The sequence below is a fragment of the Phodopus roborovskii genome, unplaced genomic scaffold, assembly GCF_943737965.1.
Source record: "Phodopus roborovskii unplaced genomic scaffold, PHOROB, whole genome shotgun sequence".
Classification (NCBI taxonomy): domain Eukaryota; kingdom Metazoa; phylum Chordata; class Mammalia; order Rodentia; family Cricetidae; genus Phodopus; species Phodopus roborovskii.
The window spans coordinates 24,138,708-24,158,004 of NW_026126541.1; the positions used below are offsets into that span (position 1 = coordinate 24,138,708).

Consider the following 19,297-nt stretch of genomic DNA (forward strand, 5'->3'; position numbering starts at 1 on the left):
AGCTTCTGTTTTTATGTTCTTCATCTTGAAGTGTGAACCGCAATATCAGTAACTGGGTCTTTTATTTTTCGTGTTACACATGCTAATCTTAGGAGACCACCATCATTGACCAAAAACTTGTGCTGCTGACTGTTAGGGAGTGACACTTAAATCTCTGTGGCCAACTAGAAAGGGTCTCAGATTTTCCCTTAGTTCTTTATCCTGTGAAGTCAAGAGGAAATCGTTTTGGTGGTTGTTGTTGTTTTTCCTGCCAGACTCCCTTATGTCTTTAAAATCGCTTCTAGGAAACCTTTTCTGGTTTTCATTGTTGTTGTTTGTTTTCTTCCTCTTGTCTTTGATCATTAATGCTCTTTGGGTCACCATGTGCCTTTAAAATTTGCCACAGAAAGCAAATCATCTTAGATGATCCTACTATTCAAAAAGACTTTAAGGAACTACTTTGGAACCAAGAGAGGTGGTGCACACTTGTAATTTCAGCACTTGGAAGAGGCAAGAGGTTCAGGAGTTCAAGGTCATTCCTGGCTAGATCCAGTTTAGAGATAGCCTGTGCTACAGATTCTATCTCAAATAAAATAAAGAAGGAACAAAATGGGGCTGAGAGGAAAGGAAAGAAAAAGGAGTCTCTGTTCTAAAGCTAGTGAAACAGGAGCCAGTTACCTGTAGACAGTAGTGAGAAATGCCCGTGTTAATACCTACAAAGTCTCAGTGAGAACCGAGGCTGCCACTGAAAGGAACACTAAGCATTAAAGCAGCAGAACTGGGCACTGAGGAAGATGGTTAAGAGAGTTGCAGTAGGGTAAGGCATAGCCAACTGGACCAGAGAGAGAACAGGCTTCAAGAATCAAGGCCAGTTCCAGTGGGCCAGTGGATAGTGTCTATGAGACCTTTCTCTTCTGGGAAACATGTTAGGCACTATTGCTTACTAAATATTCTTGCTTTGAATACATTGCTCCTAATGCAGTTATATTAGACTAAGTTGTAAGTGAGGATGGCTTCTAACAAGTCTGTCCTATTTGAGGAAAGAGACCCCAGACCATCCTGTAGACAGAGACAACTAAGAACACTACAGCCATTTATTCCTTGGTAGTCATGATATCAGATTCAGTTGACAGCACTTGACATACTTTCAGAGTTAGCAACACTAGCCAATGAAAGACCCGCAGAGGGCATGAACCCTCACGCCCCGACTCAGGAAAGGTGCCCCCCCCCAAATCACTCATGAGAAGCGGTCTTGATGCAAAAGCATGAGGTATTTTATAGTCCAGTGCACTGGGGTCCACAAGCCATACTCCACGTGGGGTACAGGACTGGGAACCCTGGGTACAGGGTTTAGACAGCTTTTCTAGGGTTACAACAAAGCCCACGCATCATAAACCAATCATCTCATAGCATCCAGTGCCGACCAATCTATTTGAACTATCCAAGCCCGCTCTTAGCTCAGGAATTCTGCTTTCGCTAGGGTTTCTGGGTAGTGTGACAAGGCTCATTTCCTGTTCATTCACTCACAAGTGCTGTCATAAACGGCCCTGTGGTAAACAGTCAAGAATGTGACCTATTGCCTATTCACTGCTAGGGGGCAGAGTCTAGGGAGAGTTAGGCTAAATTTTTCCATCCTTACACCATTAACTGATAGCCAACAGTCAGTATCAACCACTAAGAAGTCAAAGTATTTAATTAACAATTAGCAAGAAACCTGCCATGTCAGAAGGTGCTGACCAAGTGAATATTAACCAGCAGATAGTTAAAACTCAGAGCTATGCTAGAGTCTAAGATGGATTGGGGTGCTGGCTGCAACCACCCTTAGCTCATCAACCTGATTGGGCTAGGAGGACATACACAGAGTATGTAGGACCTCCATTGGTTCAGTCCATGATAGCCCAGAAAATTAACCAGTTTCAACAGAGATTAATTTGTTCAGTTTCTGGACAAATTACAAAAACCCCAGACAAAGGAAATCCAACAGCCTGTTTTTCTCTTAGAAACCCCTCCCTCAGTACTTTGTCTTACTTTCTCAGTTCAGTTAACTTAAGTTTTTACTTTTGTGTAATAATTTTCTTTTGATTTATTTATTTTATGTGTATGAATGTTTCGCCTGCATGCTGGTATATACACTGCCTGGTGCCTGTGGAGGTCAGGAGATAGCAATGGATCTTCCAGAACTGAAGTTACAGGTGGTTGTTTCTGCCGTGTGAGTGCTGGAGATCAAACCCAGGTCCTTTGGAAGAGCAGACAGTGTTCTTAGTCACTGATCCATTTCTCCAGTTCCTCTGTAAATAGTTCTTAATAAAGCCTGCATTCACTTTGTATACTTCATGAGAGCCCACATCATTAATCTTCAGTTGTGAGAGACTCCTGTTCTAGGTTGATCTCTGATGTCATCATAGGCCTTTGGGTCATGTACAACTGGGCCATGAAAGGTTCTATGGCTTAAACAATTTAGACATCACTAGCTACTGTCAAAAGGTATTTAAAATTCTTGCCACAGTACTGGGAATGCAGTTTCAATTCATTGTTTGAGCCACTATCAGATTGACAGTCCTGGTTTGTTTTTGGAGAAAGTTTAGGAAAGAAGTGAGGGCTGGAGAAAATTGCTCAGAGTTTGAGAGCACTGATTGTTTTCCAAAGGTCCTGAGATCAATTCCCAGCAACCACATGGTGGCTCACAACCATCTATAACAAGATTTGGTGTCCTCTATTGGCATGCAGGCAGAACACTGTATACATAGTAAATAAATAAACCTTAAAAAAGGAGGGGGGTTCAGATAGAAGTGAATATAATTGAACTTAACTTTTTAAGTCAAGTCAGCACACGTTTCCCAGGGGTGGTGACAGGCCGCATATCTAATTCTGCTGAAGAGAGATGCTTCTCAGAAAAACAAGCATCCAAAGGTTTGATGCAGGACTTAGTCTTCAGGACAGGCAAGTGCTGTGGTCTGTTTAAGTGTTTCCTAAGGGTCCACAGGTTGAGGCTTATCTGCACAAGTATGTTGGTGGAAGGCGGTAGAACAGTTAGGTGGTGGGACATAAGCTGAAGGCATGATGTCATTGGGTTCATATCCTTAAAGGAGATTGTGAAACCCTGGTCACAGCTTCTTTTCTGCCATTTGTTTCCTGGTTGATAGAGTGATTATTTTTGTTCTTTATGGTTCTGCCATGATGCCATGTGCTGGCTTGACACAGGCCCAGAGTGACGTAGCTACTTGATCTTAGATTAGAACATCTAGAACCATGAGCCCAAACAAACCTTTCCTCTTTGCAAGTTGATTATCTCAAGCATTTTATTATATTAATTCAGTACTGACTAATGTAGCAGGTCTAGCTATAACAACAAATAACCATCAAATCCCAGTGACTTAAAAAACAAAAACAAACAAACAAACAAAAACCACAAATGTTTATGTATTGCCTTAGTTGGGGTTTCTATTGCTGTGAAGACACATCATGACCATGGCAACTCTTACAGGGGAAAAACAGGTAATTGGGTAGTTTACGTTTTCACAGGTTTAGTTCACAATCATTGTGGTGAGACATGGCAGTGTACAGGCAGACATGGTGCAGAAGAAGAGACTGAGAGTCCTACATCATGGCTGGAAGGCAACAGGAAGTGGTCTGACACACTGGGTGTGACTTGAGCATAATATGAGACCTCAAATCCCCCCCCCCCCCAGTGACACACTTCTTCCAACAAGACCATACATATTGCAACAAGGCTACCACTCCTAATAGTGCCACTCTGTAGCTTATGGTAGCCAATTACATTCAAACTACCACATATGTCAAAATGCAAGTCCTGGCCGGAGGGATGGTTTAGCTCTAAGCCTGGTGTCTTAGGTTTGAGACCCCAGGCAGGACACACATGGTGGAAGAACACAACTGACTCTACAGATTATCTTCTGACCTCCACATACACAGAAGTAAGTAAAGGTGTTAAATTTATTTTAATTGTAAAAAGGCAATGACTGGAGAGGTGACTTTGGTTAAGAGAGCATATCAGTCTTCCAGATGACCCATGTCCAATTCTCAGCGCCCACATCAGGTCACTCACAACTGCCTGTAAGGAGTCCTATGTTCTTGGCCCCCACAGACAAATGAAGAATAAATATAAAGTACATTTTTTTTTTTTTTGACAGCAAGTTCACTGAAGGGTGACAGGGAGTCCACTTTGGCCAACCTTCATTCTGAGACTCTGATGACAGAGCACTCTAAGTCTTGCTGTCTTGGCCAAGGGCCCTACAGAGTTTCCAGCCATCCATGACCTTTTGCCTGGAAAGAACATACATTCACCACTCAATAGCCTGATTAGAAACATGGCCCAGGTCAGTTATCCAGTGGCAGCAGTTGCTTGCTTTCTGACCTCATTGTGGCTAAAAGGAAAAGACCAGAATTATCTGGTCACTGTCACATTTCTAAGTCAACTTGGGTGTGATCCCAGATGATTTAGAGCCGTGATTTTCAACCTTCCTAATGCTGTGACCCTGTAATACATACAGTTCCTCATGTTGTGTTGACCCATAAAATTATTTTTATTGCTACTATGTAACTGCAATTTTTGCTACTGTTATGAATTGCAATGTAAGTATCTGTATTTTCCTATGGTCTTAGGCAACCTCTGTGAAAGGGCATTTCAACCCCCCCCCCCACACACACACAGGTTGAGAACTTCTGATTTAGAGACTTTTGAAGAAAGACAAGCTATCTGTTCTCCGTGCTCCTCCCATTGTATACTAATGTAGCAAAAGATAGACTGGAAATTCAGTACACATTGCCGTGCTATTTAGAAAGGAGTGGACAGGGTCACACTCGAACAATCCAAAATTCAGAAGGGACCCTGTAGTCCTGTTGGGTGCTCTGCACTGAGGTTCAGGCTCACACAAAGTGGCTGAGGCTGTACAACTTTTCAAGAGGAATCAGCTCCATGTCTCTTTGATTTTAGTCACTTTCTGCATCCATGTAGCAAATGCCCAGTTTTTCTAACTCCCTCCTTCCTTGTGTTTACTGTGTGGCAGGTCATTTTTGCTTCCTCCAAGCCCATTTATTGGCTTAATATATGTCATTTTGAATCAGGCTGGCTTTGCTGGGAGATGGCTTTATAAGCTTTTTCCTTGAGCTACTCTTTCCCCCTACCCTCCCATCACCACCTTCTTACCCCCACCCCCCAGCTGAGGACCCAGGGCAAGTGCTCTACCACTAAGCTAAATCCCCAATCTCCCCTTGAGATATTCTTGGTTTGTTTGTTTTGTTTTTGAGACAGGGTTTCTCTGTGAAACAGTCCTGACTGTCCTGGAACTCATTCTGTAGCCCAGTCTAGCCTCAAACTCACAGAGATCCACTTGTCTCTGCCTCCCTGGAATTAAAGGCATATGCCACCAATACCTGGCCCCTTGAGCTTTTCTTATCCAAGGGCTGAACTAAAACAACAACAACCCCCCCTTAAAGCAGAGGATCTCAACTTGTGGGTTGTGACCACCTATAGGGGGTGGGGTGGGGGGATGGGGTATTGAATGGTCTTTTCACAGGGGTTGCCTAAGACCATGGGAAAAAACAATATTTGCATCATAATTCATAACCGTAGCAAAATTACAGTTATAAAGTAGCAACAAACATAATTTTATGGTTCCAACACAAAGAACTGTAGTAAAGGGCTGCCGCGTTTAGGAAAGTTGAGGACCATTGCTCTAACTCATCTTGCTGTGGGCATCTTAACTTCTTGTTAACAATGAGAATGGCAGCAGTTCTCACTTCAGAAGGAGGGGGAAGTGTTGAGTGCTAATTGACCTTTTTCAGGAAGAGGGTTTTTCAGCTTTGGTTTTCATCGGGTAGGGTAGTTTCCCCCTTCTCTTCAGATCTGACCATTAGTCATCAGCAAGCCAGGCCTCTTTACGGCATACTTGTGTATTAATGATATACCTTCAAAATGCCCTTTCCTTTTTTCTCACTAAAACTGTTTGGCACAAGTTGAGCATGCCAATAGGCATTTTAACCCTTCAGACAGTTCCTCCCTGACCTGGCGGTAAACATTGCCCAAAGTGTGTCCACCATTCTTAAATTATCCCTTAAACTGAGCATGCTCAAGAATACACCCACCCTTAAAGTGGTTTGCTTAGAGAGGAGCATCATTTCTTGTTGATTTTTTTTTAAGCGATGTTTTGTCTTGCTGTTTTGAGGCTGGCTGTGAGTCTCTGATCCTCTACCCATGGTGTTGGGATTCCCGGCGTGCATTTTCATTCTCACTCCTTGGCATGTTTGTTTCCGCTTTGCATTCCACTGAGTTTGGGTATTGACCACACCCTCTTTGCTTTTTGTCATTAAATCGGGCAACTATTTTCTGACTTGCTCCTCGCTCACCTTTTCAAACACAGTCAGTGGTAGCCAGAAAGAGCCAATACATGCCGCTAACATTTGACTTTCAAGTCTCAACTCATGCTTCAGGCGTATTAGTTGTCTAACATTCGAATTGTCACAGAATATTGTTTTTACCAAGTGTTTGACAGTCTCCCAGATCAGCTTCTCTCTGTTTGGAGCCTGTTCTGTCACCTCAAAGTGTTATTACACTTGAGCTGTTAGTGACAACTAGCCAGATCCTATTGCAGGCTCATGATATCCAACTCTCCCTGGGGTTTATTATTATTATTATTATTATTATTATTATTATTATTATTATTATTATTTTATTCTACTTTTTTTTTAAATTTTGGTTTTGGTTTTTTTGAGACGTGGTTTCTCCATGTAGCCACTCTGGCTGTCCTGGAACTCATTCTGTAGACCAGGGTGACCTGGAATTCACAGGGATCCATTTGCCTGTAGGCCCAGCCACCACCACCCAGCTCAACTCTCTCTGCTTTAATGAACAAAGGTTGTTGTTTGTTTATTTGTTTAAATTTAAAACAAGCTTGTTTTACATGTCAATCACAATTCCTGCACCCTCCCATCCTCCCCTGTTCCCCCCACCAGCCCCCATCCCATCCCCTTTCTGCTCCCCAGGGAGCAGACTTCCATGAGGAGTCTTCAAGTCTGTCATACCATTTGGGGCAGGGCCTAGGCCCTCCCCCATGTGTCTAGGGAGTATCATCTATGTGGAATGGGCTCCCAAAGTCCATTTGTACACTAGGGATAAATACTGATCCACTACCAGAGGTCCCGTAGACTGCCCAGTCCTTTCTGCAACTGGACTGCAGGAGTTCGGCTAGTGTTTAGCTGTGGGTGCCTGCTTCTGCTGCCATCAGTTACTAAATGAAGACTCTAGGATGGCATATAAGGTAGTCATCAATCTCATTATCAGGGAAGGGTGTTTAAGATGCCTCTCCACTATTGCTTAGATTGTTAGTTGGGGATATTTCTCTATTGTCAGATTTCTCTTAAAACCTATAATGGCTCCCTCTATTATGTTATCTCTTTTCTTGCTCTTCTCTAGTCTTTCCCTGACTCAATCTCCCTGCTTCTTCATGCCCACCTCTTCCCTCCTCTTCCCCCTAACTCCCTCTCCCCTCCCCTTCAGGCTCCCAATTTGCTTAGGAGATCTTGTCCCTTTCCCCTTCTCCAGGGGACCATGGATGTCTCTCTTAGGGTCCTCAAGAGCAAAGGTTTGTTTATATATGCTGTCAAAGATTGAAATCACAGCAGTTGAAATTATTGATTTTTTTTTTAATTTATTTCATGTCAGTATGTTTATGTACTTGTCAGGGTATTTGTGTGGAGGTCTGAGGTCAGTTTTCTCTTTTACTGTATGTGTTCCAGGATTTAATTCAGGCATAGCAAGAAGACACCATTACCCATGGAGCCTTCTCCCCAATTTTAAAATGTAGCAATTTCCAGTGTACCAACCAAAGTGTTTGGTACAGGCAGAAAAGGCTTTGAAAGCAGATCCAGTGAGATATAAATAAATCTGGGGAATGGGATGGGAGTGGGGTAAGAGGGCATGGGAGGGAGAGGGAACTTGGATCTATATGTAAAATAAGAAAAAATGTTTTATATATATATATATACACATACATACATACATACATGCATATACATACATATATGCATATATATATGCATATATGTATGTATATATGAGAAAGCCATTTCCTTTATGTCAGAGAAAGGGAAACAGAATAGAAAAATAATTGATAGCATCAAATCACTTCTTTCCTTGATGTTTTGTTTTCTTGGAGAAAGGATCTCACTCATAATCGTAGCTGGTCTAGAACTCACTGTGTAGCCTAAGCTGGCCTGCAGCTTATAGCAGTCCTCCTGCCTCAGTCAGTATTCAAGATGAGGATTATAGATAGGAGCCGCCACTCACAGCTAGGTTACTTCTTTGTATAAGGAGCAGCTTCAGTGAGGCTAGCTTTTTTTTTGGGGGGGGGGAGCAGTTCCTGGAATTTTTCAGATTTTTCAGGAGGTCATAACAGCAGCTTATCTTCAGATGGGTGTGAATGACTCCATGTAGATTGTTAGCCTGGTCTTTTGGGGAGGTGGGGTGATGCTTAGCCCAAATGGTGACTAGCTATAATGTTCATTTAACATTTGCTTCTGGAAGCATTCCTGTGACATTTGAGCATGGTTTGGTGGTTTATTCATTTGCAACTGTCCTCCTCTTTCTCTGGGGATTTAGCTCAGGGGCTTTACGTGTCACACAAGCTACTTACCTCTGAGGTATATCATCCATTTGTTTTGGTTTTGTTATAACAACCAATTTGGGAAGGAGACTAAGGACTGAATGCTAGGCTAGCATTCTGTGTGTAGAATGGTCATGGCTTCTGGTAGTAACAGTCCTTCACCTGAATTTATCCACATACCTGGACATCCATCTGCAGCAAGTATGGGCCACTGGCGGCTGCACTGCACATTCCTCCTCCCTCCTTCCCCTGCTCGTCTATCTCCATGGACAGTATGGATGTAAGGGATGCTTAGGGTTAGGCAGATCTAGATATCAGGAAGACGAGTGCAGTTATACACATGCCTGGAAAAGCAGTGTGAGCAGAAGAGCATTGCTGTGTTCATGGTGGTAGAAAATAAAAGTCAGGCATGGTGACCAGACTGTGTCTTGGTGTCTGAGCCAGGAGGCTATAGGACAAGACATTATCTCAACCACCCATCCTCTAACAATAACAAAAAGATGTGAACTAGCTAAATAAAACCATTTTTCCGCCTCTCCCTCCTCTTCTACCCCCTCACTTCCTGTTGTTCTAGGGATATAGGGCCTTTCTTGTTCATTCCAGATCCACACCATGCTCCTGGGCTACAGCCTCAGTCCCTGCTTCCTGACTTTCTCCTCCATCTTCAGGTCCTTAAACAAGTTCCATTCCTGCTTAAATTAACACAGTCCTTCCAACCTTTATTCTCTTTTACCTTAGCCCAAACTGCTCATAAAACATTGTACTGAATTTTTGTAACACTACACTTTTTTTTTTCCTGTTGTTTTGATGCTTTGCTAACAAAAGCTTTGAAATGGCTCAGAGACAAGTGAGACTTCCCAATAACTTGCAGAATGTTTGGGGATCCCAGGCTGTGCTTTTTAAGGGTCAGTCATTTTTTTGTTGCCTGTGCCTAGTAAGATTCAATCAAATAGAAGGTTTTGAGGGAGCTCTTGCTCCTGGTGGTTGGTAGTGGGTTACTGGTGTAGTACTAGTGCATTCTCTAGGTTTTCTGTGGTTTGTTGTGTCCGAACATGCTGATGTCGCCTCCATTTCCCACTCTTGCTGAGTTCTTTCCACTGCTGCATGTGCGAAACGTTGCCGGGATATAGTCTTGTTCCCTCTGTCCAGCCTCTGCCTGGGTAGCCACTCCTCTTGCCATCTCTGTCACATCAGCAGATAGCAGGTCCCCCATACCTTTTTGTAGGCTCGAATCCATAAACATAGGGTTCAAATGTTTCCCATCCTTCTTCTCTTCCCCTCTTTTTCTTTCTTTTTCTTTTTCTTTTTCTTTTCCTTGTTAAAAGCCAAGTGGAAAAGGCTGAGGATGTAGCTCAGTTGGTAGAGTGCTCTCCAGCACCCCATAAACTAGGCATGGGGGCATGTTCCTGTAACCCCAGGACTCAGAAGTGGCAGCTGGAGCGTCAGAAAGTTCAAGGTGATCCGGCCTGGTCTGCATAAGACCCTGTTTCAAAACAAAAAAGCAAATACAACGAGATAAGCATCTGTGCCTGTCTGTGTGTACACTGCCCCGATCTTTTGCTCTTCTTGTTAATGGAAATTTGGGGAAAGTAATTCCAGTGAGCTCATGTTACAGCTGTCTAGTGTCCCACAGTTTAGAAGTCATACTCTTCCCTTCTTTGTTAAAGGACATATGCTTTGGTCATAGTTTGCTTTTATAGTTGTGTTAATTTGGTCATCCTATTTTTAAAATTAACTTTTATTATTTTTAAATGAATGCGTATGAATGTCTGTGTGTGCACATGTGTGCTCCTTTGGCTGAGGACGCCAGAGGTTTCGGGTCCCTGGGGAGCTGGAGTTGCAGAGAATTGTGAACCATCCAACACGGGTGCTTAGGAACTGGAGAAGAGCAACATGTACAATTAACCCCTCACTGAGCCATCTCTCCACCCCAGTCTATCCCAGTTATACTATTAACGGGCTTATGTGTACTGCTGGAATAGTTAGAGATTTTGCTTTGTTGAGGCAGGGTCTCATTCTATAGCTCAGGCTGTCATAGAACCCTCCTATTTCAGCTTCCTGGATTCTAGGATTACAGACATTTACAGACATGTCCCACACCTGGCTTGGAGTCTTTTTTTTTTTTTCTTTCTTCCTTTTCTTTCCTTCTTTCTTTCTTTCTTTTTTAAAAGTACTTTTAGGGGTTTTTTGTTTGTTTGTGTCTCTACATAGCTCTAGCTGTCCTGGAACTCACATCTACACAAAGCTGGCCTCGAACTCAGAAAGGTCCACCTGTCTCTGCCTCTTGAGTGCTAGGATTAGAGGTGTGTGCCATCACACCTGGCTACTTATCCTCCAAATGCTGCAGAAGACATCCCCTTTCTCTCTTCTTTCCTGATACTATTTCTATCCTAGAATGAATGGCCTTTCCCTCACGATGTAGCCCAGGATAACCCTGAACTTCTGAGCTTCCCTCCAAGGTCTGAGATTACAGACCAGTGTCACCCTGCTGGTTTATGTGACGTTAGGATCAAACCTAGGGTTCTGTGTATGTTAGACAAGCACTTTACCACTGAGATACAACCCCAGCCCTGTACTTCTAGAGTATTGGGGAAATAACTGTTTATCAACTGTTGAGTGGATGATTTAAGTCGTAAACGAAGCAACAGTGAAGTTTGGGAAAGATTCTGTGTGCAGGGGTATTTTCCTTCTACACTTTCCCCTCAACCTCACGAATAGAAAACCGGATAGTTCTGACACCAGAAAAAGACCTTTAGTATATCCCAATATACTCAGTTTGACAAGGGTTTATATAGATAATCCGTAGGGCTGAAACTAAAGAAAAATTGTCAAAGAAGCTTTTCGTTCCCAGCATCAATCTCTCGTGTCCCCTGCCCTGCCCTCTCCTCCCCTCTTCTCTCTTGGGAGACTGAGTCTCACTCTGTCGGCCAAACTGGACTCAACTTTCAGTCCTCCTGCCTTAGCTCCTATGTGCTGTTGTGTGCCACCGTGCCTGGCTTAGGAACTGTCCTTGAAATTGACTAAGACTTCTGTAGCCTGACACTGGAATAGCAGTGGGCTTGGCAGGGTGCTTGAGTCCCAAAAGCACAACCGAGGCTGGCTTGGGATTCTTCAGAATCCTGTGCTGTTTTTCTTAATTCTGTGAACAGCTGTTGGGTGCTCCAGGGACTCTGTCTCTCCGCCCCTCATTTTAGATTCCCGTAGTCGACCTAAAGGAAATTTAATGTTGAATGCATTGCATGCCCTCATTGAATATTCAAACACCGAGTCTGCAGCCTCATTGTTTTCTCTCTGCCTCCCCAGCATTCCCGTGGTTTGGTATGGATATTGGCGGAACCCTGGTTAAGTTGGTTTACTTTGAACCAAAGGATATCACGGCGGAAGAGGAACAGGAAGAAGTGGAGAACCTGAAGAGCATCCGGAAGTATTTGACTTCTAATACTGCCTACGGCAAAACTGGGATCCGGGACGTCCACCTGGAACTGAAAAACCTGACCATGTGTGGGCGCAAAGGGAACCTGCACTTCATCCGCTTCCCCACCTGTGCCATGCACATGTTCATCCAGATGGGCAGCGAGAAGAACTTCTCCAGCCTCCACACCACCCTCTGTGCCACGGGAGGTGGGGCTTTCAAGTTCGAGGAGGACTTCAGAATGGTAGGTTGCGCTTGCCCTTGTTAGAACAGCCAACCCTCTCACGTGACCACGGTCTGGGCATGCTGAGATCTAGACCATGGACCCCGGCACTTGGACTTGTCTGTGCTGTGGTTTCCTCGCTTACAGAATGACAAATGCATGACCCATGTCATAGGGCCATTCCAAGAAAGGTTAAATGAGGAAATATGTACCTGGCTCTTACCGAGTACTCAACATCTGTTACCATCATCACTTCTGTGGCACAGGCTGGCCTTGGACTCACTATGTAGCCAAAGATAGCCCAAATTTTTGATGCTCTCTGCAAGTTCTGCGGTTACAGTCATATGCTGCCGTGATGGTTTCTATGGCGCTGGGATTGAACAGTTACTGCTGGGTCATGGGTTGAGACAATATGATATGCATCACCTTCAGAGACATGTAGCTCAGTTAGTACTAGCTTTTCCTCACTTACTACATAGTCATGAGGTCAGTTCTGTGGATATATAGCCTAAAACCCACAGGAAGACTTTCTACACATCTAACTAAAAATGATTACTTCTTTCTGCCTGTTTGCTCTCATCCGTGTTTCAGTTTGTGAGTACCATTCAGAAGAAATTAGAATCTTTGGCTGGTCATCATGGTGCACTCCTGTGATCCTAGCACTTGGGATGTAGAGGCTGAAGGACCAAGGCTAGCCACTCTAACTAAAAAAGCAAAACAAACAAACAAACAAAAAACCCACTCCAAAATATCCTCACAATTATTTGTAAGTGAGCTCCTTTGTTATTGAACATCATTTTAATGTGTACTGTGCCTAGTATCAGATACAGAGAAGTAATATTCAGCCCAGATTCTCTCTCTATTTAGCAATCCCTTAACATCTGTGTTCTAATTTCTACATCTCCCCAGTCAAGATAGTAATCTCTCTATTGACTAGCTTCATCTCATGGGGGTAAAGTGAGAGTAAAATTAATGAACAAATATAGCTCTATCTTGGAAAGTTCAGGCAGTTAGATACGTGCTGGAACATAGATGAAGGAAAGGTTGGAAGATTTTAGGATTGATCATCTCACAAAGTTGAAAATCACAGTGAGATGTTTTGTAGAATTCATTTTTCAAAGCTTGTAGTGCAGAGTTGTGCATTTTGTCACAGAACAAATATAATTGAGTCTTGGGTAGAAAAATCTGTGAATGTTGCATAATGAATGATCATGTTATTCAAGGTGTTTAATGAAGCAAATTATGTCATCAAAAGGAACATCATCTCCTTCACTGATTTCAGTGAGTAATCTGAGGGGGATTGGGTTGGTACTGATTAAATCCAGGGCCCAGGCTGGCAGTGTACAGGCTATACAAACTGAAGGTTCATTGGTTACTATGTAGAGCAGCTGGCAGCAGCCCTACAGCAATTACCTGGGTGAGACTGCTTAGCTCCAGGTTTTAGCCATTTTCTTCTGTGTCACCCTTTCCTACACAGCAAAGAATCTGCTACAGCCACTACTAAAGGACTCATGGGTGGCATCCTTTTCCCCACTAAAGGGACTCAGTAACTAAACAGTTTTGAAATAAAGAAACAGTTAAGGGGTATGGATGTAAGAACTAAATCTGTAATGGGGTGGGGGTGTTAAACATGAATTCTAGTTCTATTTCTGCATTTACCTGCTTGGTGGCTTTTGCTGAAACATGTTTCTGCTGTGGGCCTCAATTTCATCATCTGCAAAGCAGTGGCAGCAATGTGGGGAGAGGGGGAAGGGCATCCAGGACAAGAGAACTGGAAGAGATGATAGCATTCTTGCACTGTGTGAAGAAACTAAAGCTTGCAGGCCCGTAAGAGGCTTTTGTATTGTAATGCTTGCTGAGTAAGATCTGGTCTTGAACTCCATTTTAATTCAGAAGAAGAGCTGGCTTTGTGTGGGAGTGAAATAAGTTCCTTAAGCCTTCCAGTACATGCTATCTTGTCTTTGCGCTGGAGAGCCTGCCATGAACCAACATGACCTGATGGATTTATGCAACCTCTGTCGTACCTCCATCCCTCCTCAGGGTTTACTCATGTCTTGGGAGAAAGAGTTACTCAATCTGTGTTGGCCATGAGCAAGTGTGTTTCTTAAGGTTCTGAAATGAGAAAGGTCATAATATCCTTCAGGCAGTTGCTTGGAACCCAATGAATAGACCAGAGCAGGGAGCACGTCTGAAGTATTTGCTAAGCTGTTTGGTCAAGCTATTTCCATCAGTATTGGACCGGAGGCTGTCTTCTGTTTCCATGATAAGTCTTGGCCCATATGAAAACAGAACCAAGAAAGATTTCTTCCTGTGTCCTGTATGAATAAATGATGTGTTTGTATCCAAAGCTTGTGAGGATGGATAGGCTCTCCGCCTTCTTTCTGTGTAGCCATTTACACACTCAACACATTGTTTATCATGCCCCTTCTATGTGCTAAGTAGTGTTAGGCACAAATCTCCTGACCACCTTGTGGTCAATGATCAGGTAAGCAAGTGAATATGCAATATATTAAATATATAGATGCTTAATATATATTAAAGTGTGTGTGTGTGTGTGTGTGTGTGTGTATCATGAATGACAAATAGAGGCAAAGTAAGGATGGAGAATTTTGGGAGGACCATGGGATTTTGGTAAGGAAACATTGAAACAGAAACCTATGGAAATAATAAATAACCAGGCTGTGCAGATATTTTAGGCAAATGAATTAGTAAGTGTTAAGGTACGAAAGTGTCCAGAATCCAAGCTCCTGGGTGTTGTAGAATAGAAAGTCTAAGACTTAAGAAGGGTTAGTATATAATCTAGGGCAGCAATTCTTAACCTGTAAGTGGAGACCCCCCCCCACAGGGTCGAATATCACATATCCTGCATATCAGATGTTTATATTACGATTCATAACAGTAGCAAAATTATAGTTATGAAGTAGCAACGAAATAATTTTATGGTTGGGGGTCACTACAACATGAGGAACTGTATTAAAAGCTCTCAGCATTAGGAAAGTTTAGAACCACAGCTCTGGGGGCTACATGGTTGACTTATTGGTTACTCAGTCATGAGGAGAGTGCGGATCCAAGCACCCATACTAGGCAGCACATAATCAACTGTAACTCCAGATCTAGGAAATTCAACACCCTCTTCTGACCACCTGATGAACACACACACACACACACACACACACACACGAACACACATACATGAACACACACGAACATATAGCTATGCATAGAGAAATAAAGTAAGAAAATAATATATATCACACTGTGTGTTAAACAGTTTCCCCAACAGCAAAGCACATGTGTGTAATCATGTAATTATATAGAATTGCTGCTTTTGGAGTTTCAGAACTCCGAGTTATCAGGCCCAAGTAGAAGATTTTCAGCAGACTCTAAATAGCACTTGTTAGGTGTAAATGCACTTACATTTTTAGGAAGTGTTAGTTGTTCTTTCTCTGATTTGGAATAACCAGCAAAGGCTGTAACTGATGAGATAGTCATTAAATAGACTCTTCTACGGGATATTTTCAATTGAACAAGGATCTATTTCAGTTTTATAGAGTCGCTTTTAATTTTAATTTAAAATTTTTATTATTTTTTTTTACCTTTACTTTTATGTGTATGGGTTTTTTTTTTTTTTTTTTTTTTTTTTTTTTTTTGCCTGCATGTATGTCTGTGGAGGCCAGAAAACTGGGACTTAAGTTACAGACAATTGTGAGCTACCATGTCGGTTCTGGAAATCGAACTTGAGTTCTTTGGAAGAGCAGCCAATGCTTTAACCAGGGAACCATCCCTCCAGCCCCTGTTTATTTTTTATTTAACATTTAAGATCATGGTCCTAAGGAAGCTTCTTCTTTGAGACAGGATCTTACAGTATAGCCTTAACTCCTAATCCTCCTGTCTCAGCTTCCCAGGTGCTGGGATGACAAGCATGCATCACTAGCCCGACTTCAAGTCAGTTTATTTTGGTATATATTCGTTTTCTAAATCAATGATGTAGCAAGCTGGAACACAAAACCTAGTCTAATGTTAGATGGAGATTGATAAGACCTCTCAATGGGTAAAGATGCTTGCTAACAAGCCTGGCAGCCTGAGTGCAATCCCTAGGACCCTAATGGCAGAAGGAGAGAATCAACTCTTGTAAGTTGTCCTTTGATCTCTACACACACTGTGTCATCCCCCCCACACACACAAATAAATCCAATTAGTGTGAGGCATTGATAAGCCAATAAAGAATTCCACTGTTTAAACATGACCCTTCATGTGCTAAATTCTGGTTATTCATAATAACATGAAACAATGCAAATTACAGTTAGTTTTGTAGCAGGATGTTTTATCTGCTAATTCTAATATTTCATTCTCTGCTATGCTTCATACTTAACTTCAACGAGAATATTACTAATGCAACATTTTATTAACAACAGAAAATATTTATAGAGGGGGAAAGCCCACATTGCTTTCTATCCAGGACGCATATGAATTTTGTTCAGCCTGAGGCTAACATTAGTAGACATTAAAAAATATTCTTTTGTCAGGCAGTGGTGACCCATGTTTTAAATCCCAGGACTCAGGTGGGTCTCTGTGAGTTTAAGGCCAGCCTGATCTACAGACCAAGTTCCAGGACAACCAGGGCAACACAGAGAAACCCTGTCTTGGAAAAAAAGAAAGAAAGAGAGAAAGAAAGAGAGAAAGAGAGGGAGAGAGAGAGAGAGAGAGAGAGAGAGAGAGAGAGAGAGAGAGAGAGAGAGAGAGAGAAGTTCATTTAAAAAGAAAACCTATGGATCTATGCTTTGAATAGGATATGATAATAGTCTTTGGCTGAGTCAGGTGTGTGTGTTTGGGGGGGGGGTCATCTTCATTATAGGGTTTTCAGCATTAAGACTTTGTCCATGTCTGGGGAGATTCCTCAGCAGGGCAGAGTGCTTCTTATGCAAATACAAGTTTTGAATTCAGCTCCTAAGCACCTATATAAGAAAGCCAGTTGTGACGTACCTGAAACCCCAGTCCTGGGCAGAAGGATGTGTCAGAGGCAGGAGGATTGCTGAGGCGGGCTGACTCTCTCAGCCTAGCCAGGAAATGGTGGATTCCAGTTTCAGCTAGGAAATGTAGTGGAGAATGATAGAAGGCACCCTAAGTCCTTCTCAGGTCTGTACAGCCATTCACACCCCAGCCACACGTGTGTCCAGCATGCACACATCTCCCTCATACACGCGTACATTGTAAGGGCACAGACTGAAAAGCTAGGTGGGAAATCATGAGCAAGGAGTGAAGTTGAATAGTTTGGACACATGAACTCTCTCACCCAAGTGGACCTTTAAGCAGATGTGCTAGCTTGGTTCTCATTATTAGTCTGGGAATAGATCTGTGCTATTACAGTTGTAAGATTTTTTTTTTTTTTTTTACACAATGACATTCTTCACCCTCTTCAGGCCTGACATCCCACCTCTAGTGTGTGTGACCTCTTCCATTAGTAGGTGAGAAAAAGCTATCCTGGTGATTCCGTTAGAATTGGAGATTCATCTGTCTCAGGTTTCTGTTAGTTCTTTTTCTTGTGAATGTGTAAATTGCCTTTAGCTTGATAACCATTTCTGTCATTACTTAACTCATGGAGCAAGTGTCCTTAAAAGCGTGCTGGAAATGAAGTGTGTTATGTATTTTGTGTGTGTGTTGTGGTGGGGCCCAACTATAATCCCAGCCCTAAAGAGGCAAAGGCAGGATGAATACTTTAAATTCAAGGTCAGTCTAGGATAGTCTGGGCCACGTAATGAAACCCTGTCTCAAAACAAAACAAAGTAAAAAACAGCCATAAGTAAGAGAGGAAAGAAAACAGCAAAAACATGAATTTTTATTTTGCTCATTTAATATATATATATATGTGTGTGTGTGTGTGTGTGTGTGTGTGTGTATATATAATTTGGCTTCTCTTTTCTGCACTGTAGCTGAGTGATATAAGCTGGCTGGGGGCAGGTTCATAGAATCTTCCCAGGGAGCATGTGTTTGGTGTCCTGTGGGGGTGGTGCCCTTGGAGGCCAGAGGATGTATCCAGTACTCTCAAACATCCTTTTTTCTCCATTGAGGCAGGGTCTCTCCTGAACCTGGAGCTAACAAGCCCCAGTGATCCTCCTGCCTCTGCCCACTCAGTCTGGAGTAGCAGGTACGCACTGACCCGTCTCCGGTTTGTTACATGGGTGCTGAGATCCGAACTCTGCTCTTAACCACTAAGCCACCTCTCCAGCTCCTTCACTAGTTGTCGATGACAAACTAACCTGAAAGCATGAGGAAATCCTCTTGCAAATGAGCCTGCTGGTATTTATCATACAATATTAGCACCTGTCAAATCTTTGACCTCTAAATTTTAGTCATCAGATGGAAATGATGTGTCCAAAAGTATTTTAACTAGAGACTAGACTTGAGTCATGTTTTTATTTATTTTTTTTTTTAGTAGTGCTAGAGATTAAAGCCAGGGATCACCTATGCTAAGCAAATGTTCTACCACTGGATTATGTTCCCAGTCAAGACAGGAGTGATTTTACTAGTCATGAGTAAATTTTAAAGCATTTTTGTATACACATCTCATGTGACTGCCCTTTCAATTAGGCAAGGTGGGTACTCAGGATATCCTGTGCAGTTTTATCAAATACCTGTGCTGGAGTATAATGATGTGCTCATCGCTCTCACTGGCAGGATCGCCTCTCGAACCTTTCCACTCATGACTCCTTTTTCCCATGAAAATATTTGTTTGTTTGTGTCTGTGGATATTTTGTCTGTATTCACGTATGTGTACTGAATACATAGATTTTTGAGGGAAAGGGGACTATCTAAACTATAACAGCTATATGTAAACTTGCTAATAAAGGATAAAACACAGGTGTGTTTTCCTGGCTTACAGTATGCAAAATAAAAAATAGCTGGCTAGCTGCCAGTGTATAAACCCCGACAGATTGGTGCTCCCCACACTGTGAGTTGGGAATCTGCAGAGTCACTCAGACCTAAGTGCTCAGAGTTGCAAGTAGTGAGGAACTGAAACCCACTTTCATTGGCTTTAAAAGGCTCCTGGACACATACATCTCT

The 19,297-nt window shown here is 42.6% G+C and overlaps 1 protein-coding gene across 2 annotated transcripts in view; it reads left to right on the forward strand.

Annotated features, from left to right (window-relative positions):
• Nucleotides 1–19,297, forward strand: part of Pank1 (pantothenate kinase 1) — a 71,585-nt gene that overhangs the window by 28,897 nt on the left and 23,391 nt on the right. For both annotated transcript variants that reach the window (XM_051199979.1, XM_051199978.1), the window contains exon 2: nucleotides 11,904–12,256. In XM_051199979.1, coding sequence (XP_051055936.1) covers nucleotides 11,904–12,256 — 353 coding nt within the window. The remainder of the gene's footprint in view (nucleotides 1–11,903; nucleotides 12,257–19,297) is intronic.